General features: G+C 41.8%; 1 protein-coding gene across 1 annotated transcript; it reads right to left on the reverse strand.

The window, feature by feature from the left end:
• Positions 1-1,003: 1,003 nt before the first annotated feature.
• On the reverse strand, positions 1,004-17,096 carry LOC124124201 (sodium-dependent glucose transporter 1A-like). Its single transcript, XM_048389950.1, has 3 exons — positions 16,900-17,096; positions 4,994-5,279; positions 1,004-2,608 (listed from the first exon to the last, which is right to left on the reverse strand). The coding sequence occupies exons 1-3, from the start codon at positions 17,038-17,040 to the stop codon at positions 1,554-1,556; spliced, it is 1,482 nt and encodes a 493-aa protein (XP_048245907.1). The 5' UTR covers positions 17,041-17,096; the 3' UTR covers positions 1,004-1,553.
• Between the last annotated feature and the right edge of the window lie 251 nt (positions 17,097-17,347).

The raw sequence follows: 17,347 nt of genomic DNA on the forward strand, positions 1-17,347 counted from the left end.
AAAAAAAGAAACGCAATACGGATATTTTTACCATAAAAGCTAAATTAGCGGATCAAGAGGTGCAAAATGAAGAGGTTTAATGTTTTAGTGTCAGTGACAAATTTCCCTGACCAATATGATCACAACAAGGACATGCAAAACCATTAGTCGGGAAACACGTACGATTCGGGAAAAACGCACCCAATGCATAAACAAAAGGGCCATGGAGCTGCACGTACTGCATGTGCAGCAGCACTATGAACGATATTAAAGTGCAGGGTTTTTGGTTGCCTGTGATCTGCGTCAATTGAACAGTGACAGTTCAACAACATGCCAAGATTAACTGAAGTGCAAAGAAACAACGTCATAGACCGCTTGCAGGCAGGGGAATCGCGATCAGCTGTAGCCAGGGTTTTCAATGTAGCGCCCAGCACCATCACAAGGCTATGGTATCGGATTCAACAGCTTGGGTCAACACGTCATCGGCCAAGGTCGGGACGACCAAGAGCAACAACCCCGCCCAAGATAGCTACATCCCACTGCGCCACGTACGTGAAAGGACGACCACAGCCACCCCAACCGCTTCCCAAATGCCAGGACTTCGCAGAATATCCGACCAGACCGTACGAAACCGTTTAAAAGCAGCAGGTCTTCGAGCAAGACGTCCTGTTTGACGCGTCATATTGAGTCGACAACATCGTCAACAACGACTGCATTGGTGTCGTCAACACAGGGTATGGCCTCAACTGCGATGGAGAGATGTCTGGTTCAGCGACGAATCAAGATTTCTCCTCCGTCGATGGGATGGAACAGCACGGGTCTATAGACGTCGGGGAGCACGCTACGCCGGAAACCGCGTACAAGAAGTGGACAGGTTTGGTGGGGGTAGCGTTATGATGTGGGTGGATATCTCTCATCATGGCAGGACAGGTTTGATCCATATCCATGGCAATCTTACGGCTCTACGATACATCAACGAAATTCTCCAACCACACGTCCTTCCAATTGCAGCCAACGGCAACGGTGTATTCCATCAGGACAACGCTCGACCGCATACAGCACGGATCACGAGAGTCTGTCTACACAACAACGGTTATGTTCTCCCCTTACCCTCCAGATCCCCGGATTTGAACCCAATAGAGCACCTTTTCGATTAATTGGATAGACGGCCACACTGACGTTAACCACAACCCCAGACGTTGCAGCAGTTGGCCTTTGCGTTGTAGGCTGGGTGGGCTACTATTCCCCAGGATGTGATTCACATACTCAGGCCGCTATCGATTCCAACGGTGGACATAAGCATTATTGATGGTAACTGACCTTCACCTTAGACTTTTCCTATGTACCGATAACTGAGATGACTACAATCACCAAGTGTTCTCTCCACAACATTTTGGTTAAATACATTGTACGGTTCCTCGTATATATTTTCCTACCTCACACAAATCTGGCTTTCCGTTTCTTTTTTTGAAGAGTATATTTTATCAAACTTAAAGGCAGAGAAAGGTCTGCAAGTACGGTCACCTGTGACTTAACAATTTAAACAGAACCTTTAAATAATTCGTGAACAATTATTATGAAGCTAGGGTTGGCCTGTCATTTAGAGGTACCTCCATTTCTTCCGTATCATCTACAGTGACATTGTAGGATGAGTGATATTTACTCAGGACGTTCTTCACCAGCCACACTAACATCAGGAAACTGAGGAACAACAGAACACTCTCAATGGTCAGGATATAATTGTACCAGAGAGGACTGGATACTTCCATCAGATGACCGATGATCTGAGGGTTGACCATTCCGCCAAGACCTACAGCTATGAAGATCACGGACATGATTTTTCCTGAGAGTTGCACAAAGTCCTTCTCGATCCATGTTAGCATCGCAGGAAAACTGATTGATATTGAAAAGCCCACAGCACAAGCTGTGATCCATATGAATACTTTTGACAGGTACATTCCGGCGAATATCATACCAACCTGAGCTAGGATTAAAAAGAAAAAGAATAGACCACATATCTTTACGTGAGATACATAGGTGATGAAGAAGATGGCAGCTAGACGACCAAAGGCGTATGCTGCCCAAAACGCCGATGTGATCCTTGCTCCCGTGACCTTTGTCCACTTGAACTGCTTGACCACATATGATGCCAGGAAGGACACCGACGAGTCTTCAACCTCATCCAGGAAGAAGTAAAATATACCCAGGAGGCCAAGTGTCAGAGCGAGTAGTTTCCGGGACAACCTTTTACCTTGTCTCTTCCCATCTAATGCTTTTGTAATGTCCTTATGTTTATCCTGTCTTGCAAATAAAAACACAATAAAGAACGGTAGTGACGACAGGATCGTTAGAATCCCAGTCATCAAAAAAGGCCAAATGATTCTTGTTTTAGGCTGATGATTCGATGATATATTTGATGCATTTACGAAATCCTGCACTAAATATGTACTGTTTTCAGTTCCCATGACAAGAGATTGTGTTATATTATCATCTCCATATTTTCTGAGGGCTAAAAACGGTTCAAGGACAAAAGGGGAGATAATTCCCCCTAGCGACCATAGGAAATGTAAAGCCTGCATATATGGTTTGCTCTCCACTCCCCACACTCGGACAAGTTCCACATTGCAACCTGAAAACATAAGTTTATGTGTATTCATTACATAATGACTGTCGAAAAGAAGGAAATGTAGTCACTGACCATTATCACATGCATGTAAAATAACAATGTTATATTTACATATGAATACATTTTGTTTCTTTGTTCGTTTGCTGTTTTTTAGTTGATTGATATTATGAGACCTAAAGAAATTTTATCAAACACAAAACAATCCTGAATATGAAACAGACGCGTATAACATTTAAAATCTTGCCTAGGTTCACTGAATTCCATGACAAATTCCTTTTTTCAAATTGGGAATTCACGTACAACATGATCACAGGATGCATATTGGTAAAACACTATTCGTCAATCCACAAGAAATCCAACAAAGGACGTATATGGTAGCCTAGTGGCTAATGCGTTTGCCCGTTACGCTTAAAACCCGGGTTCAATCCGAGACATTGGTTGAATGTGTAACGTCCATTGCTGATTTTCCCCGAGATTATGCACTGGCAAGCAAAATAAATTATACCAATAGCAAATTAGAATTTTTATTCTAACACGACATATTGTTCCCAAAGCATATAAAACTAATTTTAAAAACGCATCAGACACTGATGCAATTTAATATCTTAGTTCACTTAATTCCGTGTCAAATGATTTTATTTGCTAAAATCAGATGGTTTTAAAACAGCTCAGGTCGTCAATGCAAAAGGGGTTCAGCATTCAGCATTCAGATTGTCATACAAGAGTGGCAGAACAGAGTGATAGGGTCATTGGCAAGCTGCAGTTGCGAGGTGTCGTCACACACTTGGCTGGACTCTGACAACAATCTTCAAGCTGTTGTCACGCTACTGGCAGACAGGGCGGACCGTCCACAGACCACGTGTCAATTTGATTATCTTCTTGTCTTTTTTTGTCAACCTGATAAATAACTGGGCAAAAATTCTACTATCTATTGTCCATTATTTGAATCATTTATATCTCTCGCCCCACTATTATGAAAATGCAAGAATGCGTAAAGTGTAAACTATTCAGCACAAATTCGAATACCCTATGTGTCTTGAAGACAATGCTGGACACACGCGACAATGACGGTAATCATGATCATGTTTCATCCCATCTACGTAGACTCAGCCATGTTATGTTCACAGTGACTACAGCGTCCGCCCGGAGAGCGGAAGGTCCGGGGTTCGATCCCGGGCCGCGTCATACAAAAAGACGTTAAAAGATTGTACTTGTTGTTACCCTGTCTGGCGCTCGGCATTAAGGGGCTAAAACAAGGACTGGTCGGCTCGGAGTCAGTATACTGTGTCTGAGTGGGGTATTCATGTTAAACTGCGGCATGGTATCTCAGTGAGCTAGCACTATAAATCGGCATCAGTCCGGACTAGTACAAGCAGCCACACACACACATACACGTGCATGCACGTCGCCATATAAGTGCAATAATCTTGGACGCGACGTTAAACCCAATTTCACCTCACCTCACCTCACAGTGACTACAGTGACTTCTTGTCAGTATGGGTCCTATGGTTTCGCCGCAGTGCTTTACAGCTCATTGCTGTCTATTTCATGCAACACTACATTTTGGATATATTCTTGTCTCTTTCGTCAATCCTGATAACTGGGTATAAATTCAACTATCTATTGTGCATTATTTGAATCAGAAAGATTATCTCTTGACCCACTATTATGAAAATGTAAGTATGCTTCAAGAGTGCAACCTATTCAGCACAAATAAAATCGGAAAGTTAAGAAAGCTCTAAAACACTTGCGCTCTAATAATGAGGACATTCAAATCCCACCCAACTAATAAATACCCTACGTTTTCTCCTCCTTATATCTGCGTCCTCTGAAAACTATATCAGTATGTGAGTACATATTATGTATGTACGTCTACGTATAAATTAAGACAATGTATATATTTATGCCATCCATATGAACTGCTGGGCGTTGAAAATATACAGTACGATTGAGTGAGTGAGTGAGTGAGTGGAGTGAGTGAGTTAAGCAATGTTCCAGCACTATCGCGGCGGGGGGCACAAGAAATGGGCTTCACTCATTGTACCCATGTCGGGAATCGAACCCGGGTCTTCGGCGTGACGAGCGAACACTTTAACCACTAGGCTACCCGACCGCCCCGATTGACCAAGAAATTACCAACGTTGCTAGGCTGAAAACAGTCGCCTGTTATGAGATAATCATTGATATGATGCATGTAACATGGCCTATGGTACCCGTTTCAAATACATCACCATCGAATAAATATTTCTTTTTGGTTGTTTTCATTTTAGGCACCATCAAACATGGGTGTGTTCTTTCTTTTGCCCGCCAGTTGATATCTTATGCCGCTGATAGGGGTCTGGTGCAATAAAGTCCCGTTCTGTTCTAAATAGGAGGCGAAACACAAACCTGTTTTAAATATGCCAAGGAAGAACTCGTGTGCTACAAACACGGCAATCATAAGCCAGTAGGGGGAGCACAGCGGTATGACAGCGACAGTCAGTCCGTGCCCGGCCATCGAGATGAACAACGACAGGTATTTATTACACCGGTCATAGATGGCTCCACCAGCAACGGCTCCAACCAGAGCGCCAGTAGCAGCAGCAGTGAAGAAGGCGGAGCCTTGAGACAAGTCCGTCCCCGTGATGAGCTGTAGGTCCAACAGTGATGGTCCTCTCTGCCCATTTATCCAACCCTGAAATCAGAAAAGGTTTTAGACAGTGAACGAAATGCATCCTCATAAAATCAAGTTTGCAATCGTTCTCTAGGCTGATAGGAAGGTGTTAATGTAATGTGAAAAGCTGTAGGTCCAACAGTGAAGGCCCTCTCTGGCCAATATATCCAACCCTGAAATCAGAAGAGGTTTTGGACAGTGGACGTCAAGCATGGGTTGCTGAAGACTTATTCCACCCCGGATCTTCACGGGTCCCGAGATTCTAGAGTGTGAAGAATGAAATGCATCCTTTTCCAAAACTTTTTTTCTTCTCAGTTTTTTTCTTTGAATGCCGTACTGATATCTCATCGGTCCCGAATGACGAAAACCGATATGATGACAGCAACAATGTGCATCCATATATTACATAACATCATTGAGGCGGTGAGGTAACGTGAAATCAGCAGAAATCTCCCAGTTTTATCGTGCTAGCCCACTGAGATGCCATATCTCATGGATATACCACTCAGACATATTATACTAACTTCCAGTCTTTTTTTCATTGTATACGTATTTGGTGGGACGCCGTCAGGGGATAGAACCACCGACCTTCCGCTCTCCGGGACTTACACAATATCCACCAGACCACGATGGTGGTACAGACCATTGAGGCTAATGAAGCAAATATCTTAACAACATTCTCACTGAGAGGAAATTGCGAAGTACAACAAAGATGAGACGAGAAATGACAGGACAGATTGTCTATACAGGCAACATGATTATCAATCACTGGATTGTCTGGTCCAGACTCGATCATATACAGACTGCCGTCATATAGCTGGAATCTGCGTTAAACATCAAACTAACATGGCAAGGTATTATTAAGACGTGAGAATAGTGTTATTTTCGAAAATTTATTATGTTATTATTATGTAGAATTGAATTGTTAGGTAATTTCTGATGATAGTTTGTGGCAGAAATTATGACGAGTTCATAAAATCTCGAGTCCTGGCAGTGGTATGCGACAACCGGAGTTCGGAGAGTTATCCATCCATTCAGGAAAATTTCAGGGACAGACTACATGTTTCGAGAGGCTTCCCGTGGTTACAGTTTCTAGAAGGCTGGTCGTGCCTATATAAGAGAGAAACGAGGGCTGCAGTGACCTAAATGCTGATAGGTTTAGGCGACATGTATCAGACATATCAGACTGCACTTGTGGGTATCACTTTGAAGACGCAATTCACTTTTTCTATTCCTGTCAAAAATACGATAATATCAGAAACACTATGTATTTCTACACACATGGGTATGATTTAAAAACGATATTACATGGCAGTAGTTTAGTTTGCAGTTCTACAAACATGACTATTCTTAAATCATTTCACGATTTCATTGTCAAAAGCAAAAGATTCGAGTAGCTTAATTTTATGCATGTAGTAATGGAAAAATGCTATATCTTATTTCACAGACACCACTTGTATTGGCTTCATATATTTCATTTGTGCATTTAGTATGTTTATGTTTAGCACTATCTTACATATAATCTTATATATAACCAGCTGTTGTAAAGTTATTACCTTGAGAGGTATTTACATAAGCAAGTTTTGCTTGTTTACCGATCCAGATTTGAAATAAAAATATGTTTAAACAAGAAACGAGGGCGATTCGAAGTCTTCTACGATCTGAATTGCGACGTAACTATGCCCAGTGTTGACGGAATACCTGTCTCTTGTCGACTGTTCTGCCTGCTTCCAACACTGTTTCCTGGATTCAAGAACGGAGCAGGTTCACAACTCAAGACTGTGACAAATTCAGTGCAGTGACTTGTGTAATAGGGCCTATTATTGTTGGTGCTGCCACATATTTGACGAGCTGGCAGTGGTATGCGACAACCGGGGTGCGGAAAGTTACCCATCTATTCGGGCAAGTTTCAGGGAATGACTACATGTTTCGAGACGCTTCCCTTGGTTACAGTTTCTAGAAAGCTGGTCGTGCCTATATAAGAGAGAAACGAGGGCGATTCAAAGTCTTCTACGATCTGAATTGCGACGTAACTATGCCCAGTGTTGACGGAATACCTGTCTCTTGTCGACTGTTCTGCCTACTTCCAACACTGGTTCCTGGATTCAAGAACGGAGCAGGTACCCAACTTAAGTCATTCAACTGTGACAAATTCAGGACATTCGTGAATGCACTGACTTGTGTAATAGGGCCTGTTATTTGTTGGTGTAGCCACACATTCGACCCACTGTACTGCCTTTATGATTGTCAACCTAATGCTGTGTGTACCAATACCTCCAACAACTGCATACCCCATACATGACCTTGCCTACAGCAAACATTATAAGGAACATATAAGTGAATAGTTGAGCAGATAACAGATGACATAAGCACTGAAACTCACATGGTCGGGTTAACTACATGTGAAAGGAAATAAGACGTTAGCCACTGAAGATACAAGATGGCCGCAAAATTTCAAATTCAAATGTCATTTGTTCTATAAACTTATTAATTTTGACTATTTCAGCAGCGCATGTTCATGGTTGCTGTCATACTAAGTCTAATTCCATTACGAAATTATCTTAGATATTCTTGAACCCTAGACCACATATTGCTTTGAAAATCGAGTTTAAAAAAATTAGTCACTGTAGTCATGCAATTTCCTTAATTATCCTACCTATATACCTACCTAATTACATTCTCAGTGAGGATAAAATTAAAAGATTGGTACCCTACCCCAATCTATAAAATGTCCTGTTTATAACAAGCAGGGACGACAAGTTGCTGTGAAAGAATTAGGTACTGACGACATAATATCTGTACGATATATATAATACTAAATACTACGTTGCCTGACGTGACGTTATACATTTGGCCTGAAGAAAGTGCTCGCCTACAAAAAGGATTACTTTAAAAGTATTTTTATTTATATCTGTATACTGCCTGAGATTTGAATTCATGGTTTGCCATAAAAAGAGCTTGATATCGTGTTTCAGTTGCCAGAAGGGTGGCTGTACCCTGGTAATTAGCGTGAGGCGAAGGAGCTTCGAGGCCTTCTACGATCGTCTTATCTACATCGACTTATTGCATGCTACCAACTCTCTGGTTTCTGCATTCAAGGGCGGAGCACGAGTGTCATTCAAGATATTCGACGGTGACGAATTGTGGACATTCGTGACTGCATTGAGTTGTGTTATAGGACATGTTGTCTGTTGCTGCTGACACATTGAGTTGTGTTATAGGACCTGTTGTCTATTGCTACTGACACATTGAGTTGTGTTATAGGACATGTCGTCTATTGCTACTGACACACTGAGTTGTGTTATGGGACCTGTTGTCTGTTGCTACTGACACATTGAGTTGTGTTATAGGACCTGTTGTCTATTGCTGCTGACACACTGAGTTGTGTTATATGACATGTTGTCTATTGCTACTGACAAACTGAGTTGTGTTATAGGACCTGTTGTCTATTGCTGCTGACACATTGAGTTGCGTTATAGGACCTGTTGTCTATTGCTACTGACACATTGAGTTGTGTTATAGGACATGTTGTCTATTGCTACTGACAAACTGAGTTGTGTTATATGACCTGTTGTCTATTGCTGCTGACACACTGAGTTGTGTTATAGGACCTGTTGTCTATTGCTACTGACACATTGAGTTGTGTTATAGGACATGTTGTCTATTGCTACTGACAAACTGAGTTGTGTTATATGACCTGTTGTCTATTGCTGCTGACACACTGAGTTGTGTTATAGGACCTGTTGTCTATTGCTACTGACACACTGAGTTGTGTTATATGACCTGTTGTCTATTGCTACTGACACACTGAGTTGTGTTATATGACCTGTTGTCTATTGCTACTGACACACTGAGTTGTGTAATATGACCTGTTGTCTATTGCTACTGACACACTAAGTTGTGTTATAGGACCTGTTGTCTATTGCTACTGACACACTGAGTTGTGTTATAGGACCTGTTGTCTATTGCTACTGACAAACTGAGTTGTGTTATAGGACCTGTCGTCTATTGCTACTGACAAACTGAGTTGTGTTATATGACCTGTTGTCTATTGCTACTGACACACTGAGTTGTGTTATATGACCTGTTGTCTATTGCTACTGACACACTGAGTTGCGTTATAGGACCTGTTGTCTATTGCTACTGACAAACTGAGTTGTGTTATAGGACCTGTTGTCTATTGCTACTGACACACTGAGTTGTGTTATAGGACCTGTTGTCTATTGCTACTGACACACTGAGTTGTGTTATATGACCTGATGTCTATTGCTACTGACACACTGAGTTGTGTTATAGGACCTGTTGTCTATTGCTACTGACAAACTGAGTTGTGTTATATGACCTGTTGTCTATTGCTACTGACAAACTGAGTTGTGTTATATGACCTGTTGTCTATTGCTACTGACACACTGAGTTGTGTTATGGAACCTGTTGTCTATTGCTGATGACACATACTTGAGTCATTGTGTTGTCATTGAAAACCTTATCCTGTGCGTGTTGCAAAATCATTTGTTAATTTACTAATTGCACAATACAGTTTACGGTTTAAATACAGTACGTACTTTCGCGTTTCAACTCGTGGCATTATGAAGGACTATCTGAACCAACAGTATAATTAATAAACCTAGCGCCAGCAATGTGGCCCAGAGAATGGCCTCACAGTGATAAAACTGACACCTGTATTTATCATAGAGATTGTAACATGGTTACAGTACACCACATAGAGACTGTGGTGTACAGTACACTACATAGAGATTGTAACATGGTGCACAGTACACCACATAGATTTTAACATGGTGTACAGTACACCACCTAGAGATTGTAACATGGTGCACAGTACACAACATAGATTGTAACATGGTGTACAGTACACACATAGATTGTAACATGGTGTACAGTACACCACATAGATTGTAACATTGTGTACAGTACACCACATAGAGATTGTAACATGGTGTACAGTACACACATAGATTGTAACATGGTGTACAGTACACCACATAGAGATTGTAACATGATTTACAGTACACCCATAGAGATTGTAACATGGTGTACAGTACACCAAATAGAGATTGTAACATGGTGTACAGTACACCACATATATTATAACATGATGTACAGTACACACATAGAGATTGTAACATGGTGTACAGTACACCACATAGAGATTGTAACATGGTGTACAGTACACCTCATAGATTGTTACATTGTGTACAGTACACCACATAGAGATTGTAACATGGTGTACAGTACACCACATAGAGATTGTAACATGGTGTACAGTACACCACATAGAGATTGTAACATGGTGTACAGTACAGCACACAAAGATTGTAACATGGTGTACAGTACACCACATAGAGATTGTAACATGGTGTAGAGTACACCACATAGAGATTGTAACATGGTGTACAGTACACCACATAGAGATTGTAACATGGTGTACAGTACACCACTTAGAGATTGTAACATGGTGTACAGTACACCACATAGAGATTGTAACATGGTGTACAGTACACCACATAGAGATTGTAACATGGTGTTCAGTACACCACATAGAGATTGTAACATGGTGTACAGTACACCACATAGAGATTGTAACATGGTGTACAGTACACCACATAGAGATTGTAACACGGTGTACAGTACACCACATAGAGATTGTACCTTGGTGTACAGTACACCATATAGAGATTGTAACATGGAGTACAGTACACCACATAGATTATAACATGGTGTACATTACACCACATAGAGATTGTACCATGGTGTACAGAACACCACATAGAGATTGTAACATGGTGTACAGTACACCACATAGATTGTAACATTGTGTACAGTACACCACATAGAGATTGTAACATGGTGTACAGTACACCACATAGAGATTGTAACATGGTGTACAGTACACCACATAGAGATTGTAACATGGTGTACAGTACAGCACACAAAGATTGTAACATGGTGTACAGTACACCACATAGAGATTGTAACATGGTGTACAGTACACCACATAGAGATTTTAACATGGTGTACAGTAAACCACATAGAGATTGTAACATGGTGTACAGTACACCACATAGAGATTGTAACATGGTGTACAGTACACCACATAGAGATTGTAACATGGTGTACAGTACACCACATAGAGATTGTAACATGGTGTTCAGTACACCACATAGAGATTGTAACATGGTGTACAGTACACCACATAGAGATTGTAACATGGTGTACAGTACACCACATAGAGATTGTAACATGGTGTACAGTACACCACATAGAGATTGTAACACGGTGTACAGTACACCACATAGAGATTGTACCTTGGTGTACAGTACACCATATAGAGATTGTAACATGGAGTACAGTACACCACATAGATTATAACATGGTGTACATTACACCACATAGAGATTGTACCATGGTGTACAGAACACCACATAGAGATTGTAACATGGAGAACAGTACATCACATAGATTGTAACATAGTGTACAGTACACCGCATAGAGATTGTAACATGGTGTACAGTACACCACATAGAGATTGTAACATGGTGTACAGAACACCACATAGTGTACAGTACACCACATAGAGATTTACCTTGGTGTACAGTACACCAAATAGAGATTATAACTCACGAGCACGGGTATTGTGCTGACAAACCTAGAAACATAATCGGGGCGGGCCAAGAGTTTTCTGGAATACCCAACTCTGCACATTGAACTGCAGCGCCTCAGACGGCCCGTGTCCACTTTTCATGTGCGATTCAAAAGATATTCTACAACGATATTGTGAATTATACTGGAATAAGGGACCACGATCCAACCTTAAACAGCCTATTTAATAAACTCTCCTAAAAAATGTAAAAAGGTAGGAGATCGTGAACTATACTCAACAACAAAAGTTCCTGTGACCCCAATATTTTAGTGTATTTTTCATACAAGTAAAGTTTGGTTTTCAATATTGTAGTACATGTATTGCAAGCCCCATGCATTTCACTACCCCAATAATGGGTATAAAATCATGCGCGTTAACGGGATTCCATATGAATTGTTTAGCATCGTGCTGACAACAACACTAACAACATAGTTACGCAGTTATTCGACATTACGAAATGCCACGCCTGTCCGAAAATGAGCGTCTGCGAGCCATTGGTATGCTTGAAGCAGGATCGAGTCAACGTGATGTTGCAAGAAAATTTAACGTCCACAGAAACACCATTTGGTGTTTATGGCAACGTTGGCAACAGACGAATGCAGTCAGAGACCATCCTCGGAGTAGCAGGCCACGCGTAACCAATAATCGACAAGACAACTGGATTCGAACAACACACCTACGAAATCGATTCCAACCAGCAACAGTGACTGCAAGAAGCATCCCTAGCCTTCCACGAATATCTTCACAAACAGATGTGCAGGGATTGTCGCCAGAAGACCCGCCAATTTGACAGGAAACCCCCGTCAAGCACGTCTACAGTGGTGCAGACAGCGTCTACGCTGGACGGCCATGCAGTGGGGACAAGTTATTCACTGACGAGTCTCGTTTTCACCTCAGCCACAGCGAGGGACGGATTCGAGTGTACCGACGTCGAGGTGAACGTTACGTCAATCATTGTGTCATGGAAGAAGATCGGTTCGGGGGCGGCAGCGTTATGGTATGGGGTGGGATTAGAGCAAGACAGAGGACCCGTTTGATAGTGGTAGAGGGAAATCTTAATGGACAGCGCTACCGCGACGAGATCATCGTCCCTGTTGTTCTACGGTTTTGGCGTCGTCATTATCTTTCAACATGACATGACAACGCCTGTCCTCATATGGCTCGACTTGTTCAGGATTCTCTTCAATAAAACAACGTGAATGTCATCCCCTGGCCGGCTCGCTCCCCTGATCTCTCACCAATCGAGCACATGTGGGATGAGATGGATCGGCGCCTTCGACGTCAACCACGTGTTTCACAGACACTCCAGGAACTTCGAAACATGCTCCAGCAGATATGAACAGATACCCTACAGGACTTTGTGCGACGCCTGGTCCATTCCATGAGACGAAGATGTGTTGCTTGCATCGCAACCAGAGGTGGACACACGCTACTGATTTGTAAATTGACATTTTGGCATGTTCATGTTTTTTAATGAAATCACGCATTTTCTGAAGTCAGTATGGCAAATTAAACCATTTGAACACTTACAGGAGTCTTTTATCTGTTGCAAACCGAAATTGTTTCGGATTTGGTAAAAAAACATAACTTTGCATTAAATGTTATTCAATGTCACAGGAACTTTTCTTGTTCAGTATATTTAGTACTTCCAGTCACCAGGTTGCGAACGAAACGGTGCATGCCTCGTATATGATTCGTCTTCAACCACACAGAAAACATGCCAGCAGAGACCATGAGATTATTTTATGGCCTCTGACACCAGCTAGTGAACTGTATTCATTGAGCGGATATACCGAGACGCTGCCTGACTGATAACGTCGTGTTGCATGCCTTCTGTATCTCGGCACACTCACACCGCATGACAAAGTCAAGTATGGCATTCTAGAAGGGACATGTTGGTATTGTCGCGTTGTCGCCCTTACTGAACAAAGTCAAAAGTGATTAAAATTAAACAAAGCATGACATTTAACCAATTGAGGCGTTTTCAAAATTAATTTAGTTTGTACCATGGGAGAGAATGCGAAAATGTCTCTTCTAGACTTCCATAGTCAACTTTGCCACAGATGTGTGACTTAGGGCAGAGCCTGTTGTACCGTCAGTTTACCATATGTATCATACTCTCAGTTGTAGCAGTATCACGAGGGGTACATTATTAGTATAACAAAAAGCAGCACGCTTTTGCCGAGTCATTGAAAAAGTCACGTTAACCTCAGCTCAATACAACAGTTGTTTTCTTTCAATTATTAATTTGTTTCAATTCCTTTACAATGTCAGACTAAACATATCGGTAGGATACATTCGTTGAAGCAGAATAACTTAACGCGGGACACATAACACCACATGTACCCCGGGTAATACTGCTACAAGGTATATAATTCAGTCGTAAGATTTATGTCCGGGTTCGGTAGCCGGGCATGTCCTCATGGATGATATATATCTCCTTCCCTGTATGACTTATTACCTTTACTCTACCTGTGTTCATGCTGTGGATCCTCTCTCACCAAGGGGCGGTCGGGTAGCCTTGTGGTTAAAGCGTTCGGTCGTCACGCCGAAGACCCGGGTTCGATTCCCGACATGGGTACAATGTGTGAAGCCCGCTGCTAAAAGCGGCGTAAAACCATACTCTCTCTCTCTCTCTCTCTCTCTCTCTCTCTCTCTCTCTCTCTCTCTCTCTCTCTCTCTCTCCCTCTCTCTCTCTCTCTCTCTCCCTCTCTCCCACGAGGATGGGTATAGTGCTGACACACCTAGGAACATAATCGGGATTCGAACCAACAAACATAGGTTCCTGGCGTGCCCAAGGGACGCAACTCTGCACAGCGAATCGCGGCGCCTTAGACGACTGGGCCACCCGTGTCCCCCTTGTAAAATCCCGTGTGAAATCATTATCAGTCATGAACAACACTAAAATCGACAAAATGATACGGAATGTGAGTGGAGGCCAATACGTCCACAACTTAACATGTAGGTGAATATACCAGAACTATGTGAGTAAAATATCTAATGAATATTGTCCACACCGTGGTATATGAATATATATTAGCAACATTACTATGGAAATTGCGTGACTACATGCGTGCATCGATTTGCGCAACTGGGATACGATGACATGCATCAACCAAGTCAGCTACCACACGATCCCGTTTGTCGCCTCTCACGACAAGCGTCGTCGCCCTTAGGGCATGCAGTGATTACAGAAGACCTATTCTAACCCGGATCTTCACAGGCAGTCTGTACTACTTCAACAATGGTGTCTGCAATACATTAACATAAAATACATCCTTGACCGATTTTTCGGAGCTTGTGGCGAATAAAAGTGGAATATCATGTGTTCAGGGCATCAAGTAAAGCAGTACATTAATGAAATATAAAATATTATAAATATTAACCGTGATATTTAGAACCATGTCGCTGAAAGATATGTTATGTCATACGGTTATGTCAAGGGCTTTTAGTAAAAACGTTGCTGAACTTGATCCCAGTGATTACATGTGTAATATATGGTTTAGTTTATGGGAGACTATCGATAAGGAAACACATTTAGTCATATATTTAGTCATTGCATGTTTATCATGAAACGATGCTACCACATTACCCATATGTAGTTTCGCGAGTGTGTTGTACCTTGACTCAACATACATGAACAGTCACAACTCTTATCAACTGTTCCCGGTCGAATATCGATTCCCAGTCGTCCATGTGGCTACGCAAGTCCCAGTTAGTTTCCTCGTTTAAACATACGGAGATTGTGCATATCCTGTCTCTGAATGGCCTTGAGACACAGTCAAGGTCCTAGTTAGTCTTCTCGTTTAAACATACGGAGATTGTACATATCCTGTCTCTGAATGGCCATGAGACACAGTCAAGGTCCTAGTTAGTTTCCTCGTTTAAACATACGGAGATTGTACATGTCCTGTCTCTGAATGGCCATGACACACAGTCAAGGTCCTAGTTAGTTTCCTCGTTTAAACATACGGAGATTGTACATATCCTGTCTCTGAATGGCCTTGAGACACAGTCAAGGTCCCAGTTAGTTTCCTCGTTTAAACATACGGAGATTGTACATATCCTGTCTCTGAATGGCATTGAGACACAGTCAAGGTCCCAGTTAGTTTCCTCGTTTAAACATACGGAGATTGTACATATCCTGTCTCTGAATGGCCATGAGACACAGTCAAGGCCCCAGTTAGTTTCCTCGTTTAAACATACGGAGATTGTACATATCCTGTCTCTGAATGGCCATGAGACACAGTCAAGGCCCCAGTTAGTTTCCTCGTTTAAACATACGGAGATTGTACATATCCTGTCTCTGAATGGCCATGAGACACAGTCAAGGTCCCAGTTAGTTTCCTCGTTTAAACATACGGAGATTGTACATATCCTGTCTCTGAATGGCCTTGAGACACAGTCAAGGTCCCAGTTAGTTTCCTCGTTTAAACATACGGAGATTGTACATATCCTGTCTCTGAATGGCCATGAGACACAGTCAAGGCCCCAGTTAGTTTCCTCGTTTAAACATACGGAGATTGTACATATCCTGTCTCTGAATGGCCATGACACACAGCCAAGGTCCCAAAAAGGTATCAAGTTTTATGTAATGTTGATGATTTGGAAAAGATAAAATTACCTCAGTAGACTACGTTTACAACGAACACGCTTATAACGAACTGACGGATATAGCGAACTTATTTTTAGTCCCGGCCATTTGATGTATATATGCTGTATATATGCTGTATACATGCTTATAACGAACTACGGTTATTACGAACTAAAATGATGGTCCCTTTGAGTTCGTTATAACCGTATGGCAAATATGTTGCCTACAGCAGATTTAGGTGGTACGTCCTCCAAACACAAGCCAGCTGTGACCAGTTCGGTGCAAGCCGTGTACGGGAAACCGATATCATGTTATCAACAAGGTTTGAAGATTTCAAATTGTGCGTTTGTGTAATTGGAACTCGTGTGCAACAGCTTCAATTGACTTACCGACATAAAGTTGGCGAACAAAAGGCATGCCGTGTATAGAAACTTCTTCCTGTAAAGTGTGGACTTCAGTTTGTTTGTCCATCGTCGGCTTTGGTCTGACTCTTGCGATGAACGCGATCCAACAGCTACACTTGTCTCCATGTCTCCTCGTCAACTATTACCTCGCAATTTTAAGAACACGTGTAGCAACAACGCGGGAAATGACACACATTTATATTTCAGTGGGGCTCCAGATGTGGGAGTTATTGATTGTTTAGAATATGCATTAAACATGTGGTAGTTTCATCGTTTTTCAAACATATAACATTTTCGGTGGTAAATGTTGTATAAATGAAGTGGATGTATTACCGGTGGTAAATGTTGTATAAATGAACTGGATGTATTAACGGTGGTAAATGTTGTATAAATTAAGTAGATGTATTTCCAGTGGTAAATGTTGTATAAATGA

Source organism: Haliotis rufescens, unplaced genomic scaffold (assembly GCF_023055435.1).
Source record: "Haliotis rufescens isolate VD_foot unplaced genomic scaffold, xgHalRufe1.0.p SCAF_8, whole genome shotgun sequence".
Classification (NCBI taxonomy): domain Eukaryota; kingdom Metazoa; phylum Mollusca; class Gastropoda; order Lepetellida; family Haliotidae; genus Haliotis; species Haliotis rufescens.

Bases quoted from the DNA above. Each gene is read 5' to 3' on its own strand.
- LOC124124201 (XM_048389950.1), bottom strand. From the start codon at position 17,040: ATGGAGACAAGTGTAGCTGTTGGATCGCGTTCATCGCAAGAGTCAGAC. The intron at 5,280-16,899 runs GTAAGTCAATTG...TTCTGATTTCAG, and splicing joins TGTTCGCCAACTTTATGTCG to GGTTGGATAAATGGGCAGAG. The intron at 2,609-4,993 runs GTTTGTGTTTCG...TTATGTTTTCAG, and splicing joins CCTTGGCATATTTAAAACAG to GTTGCAATGTGGAACTTGTC.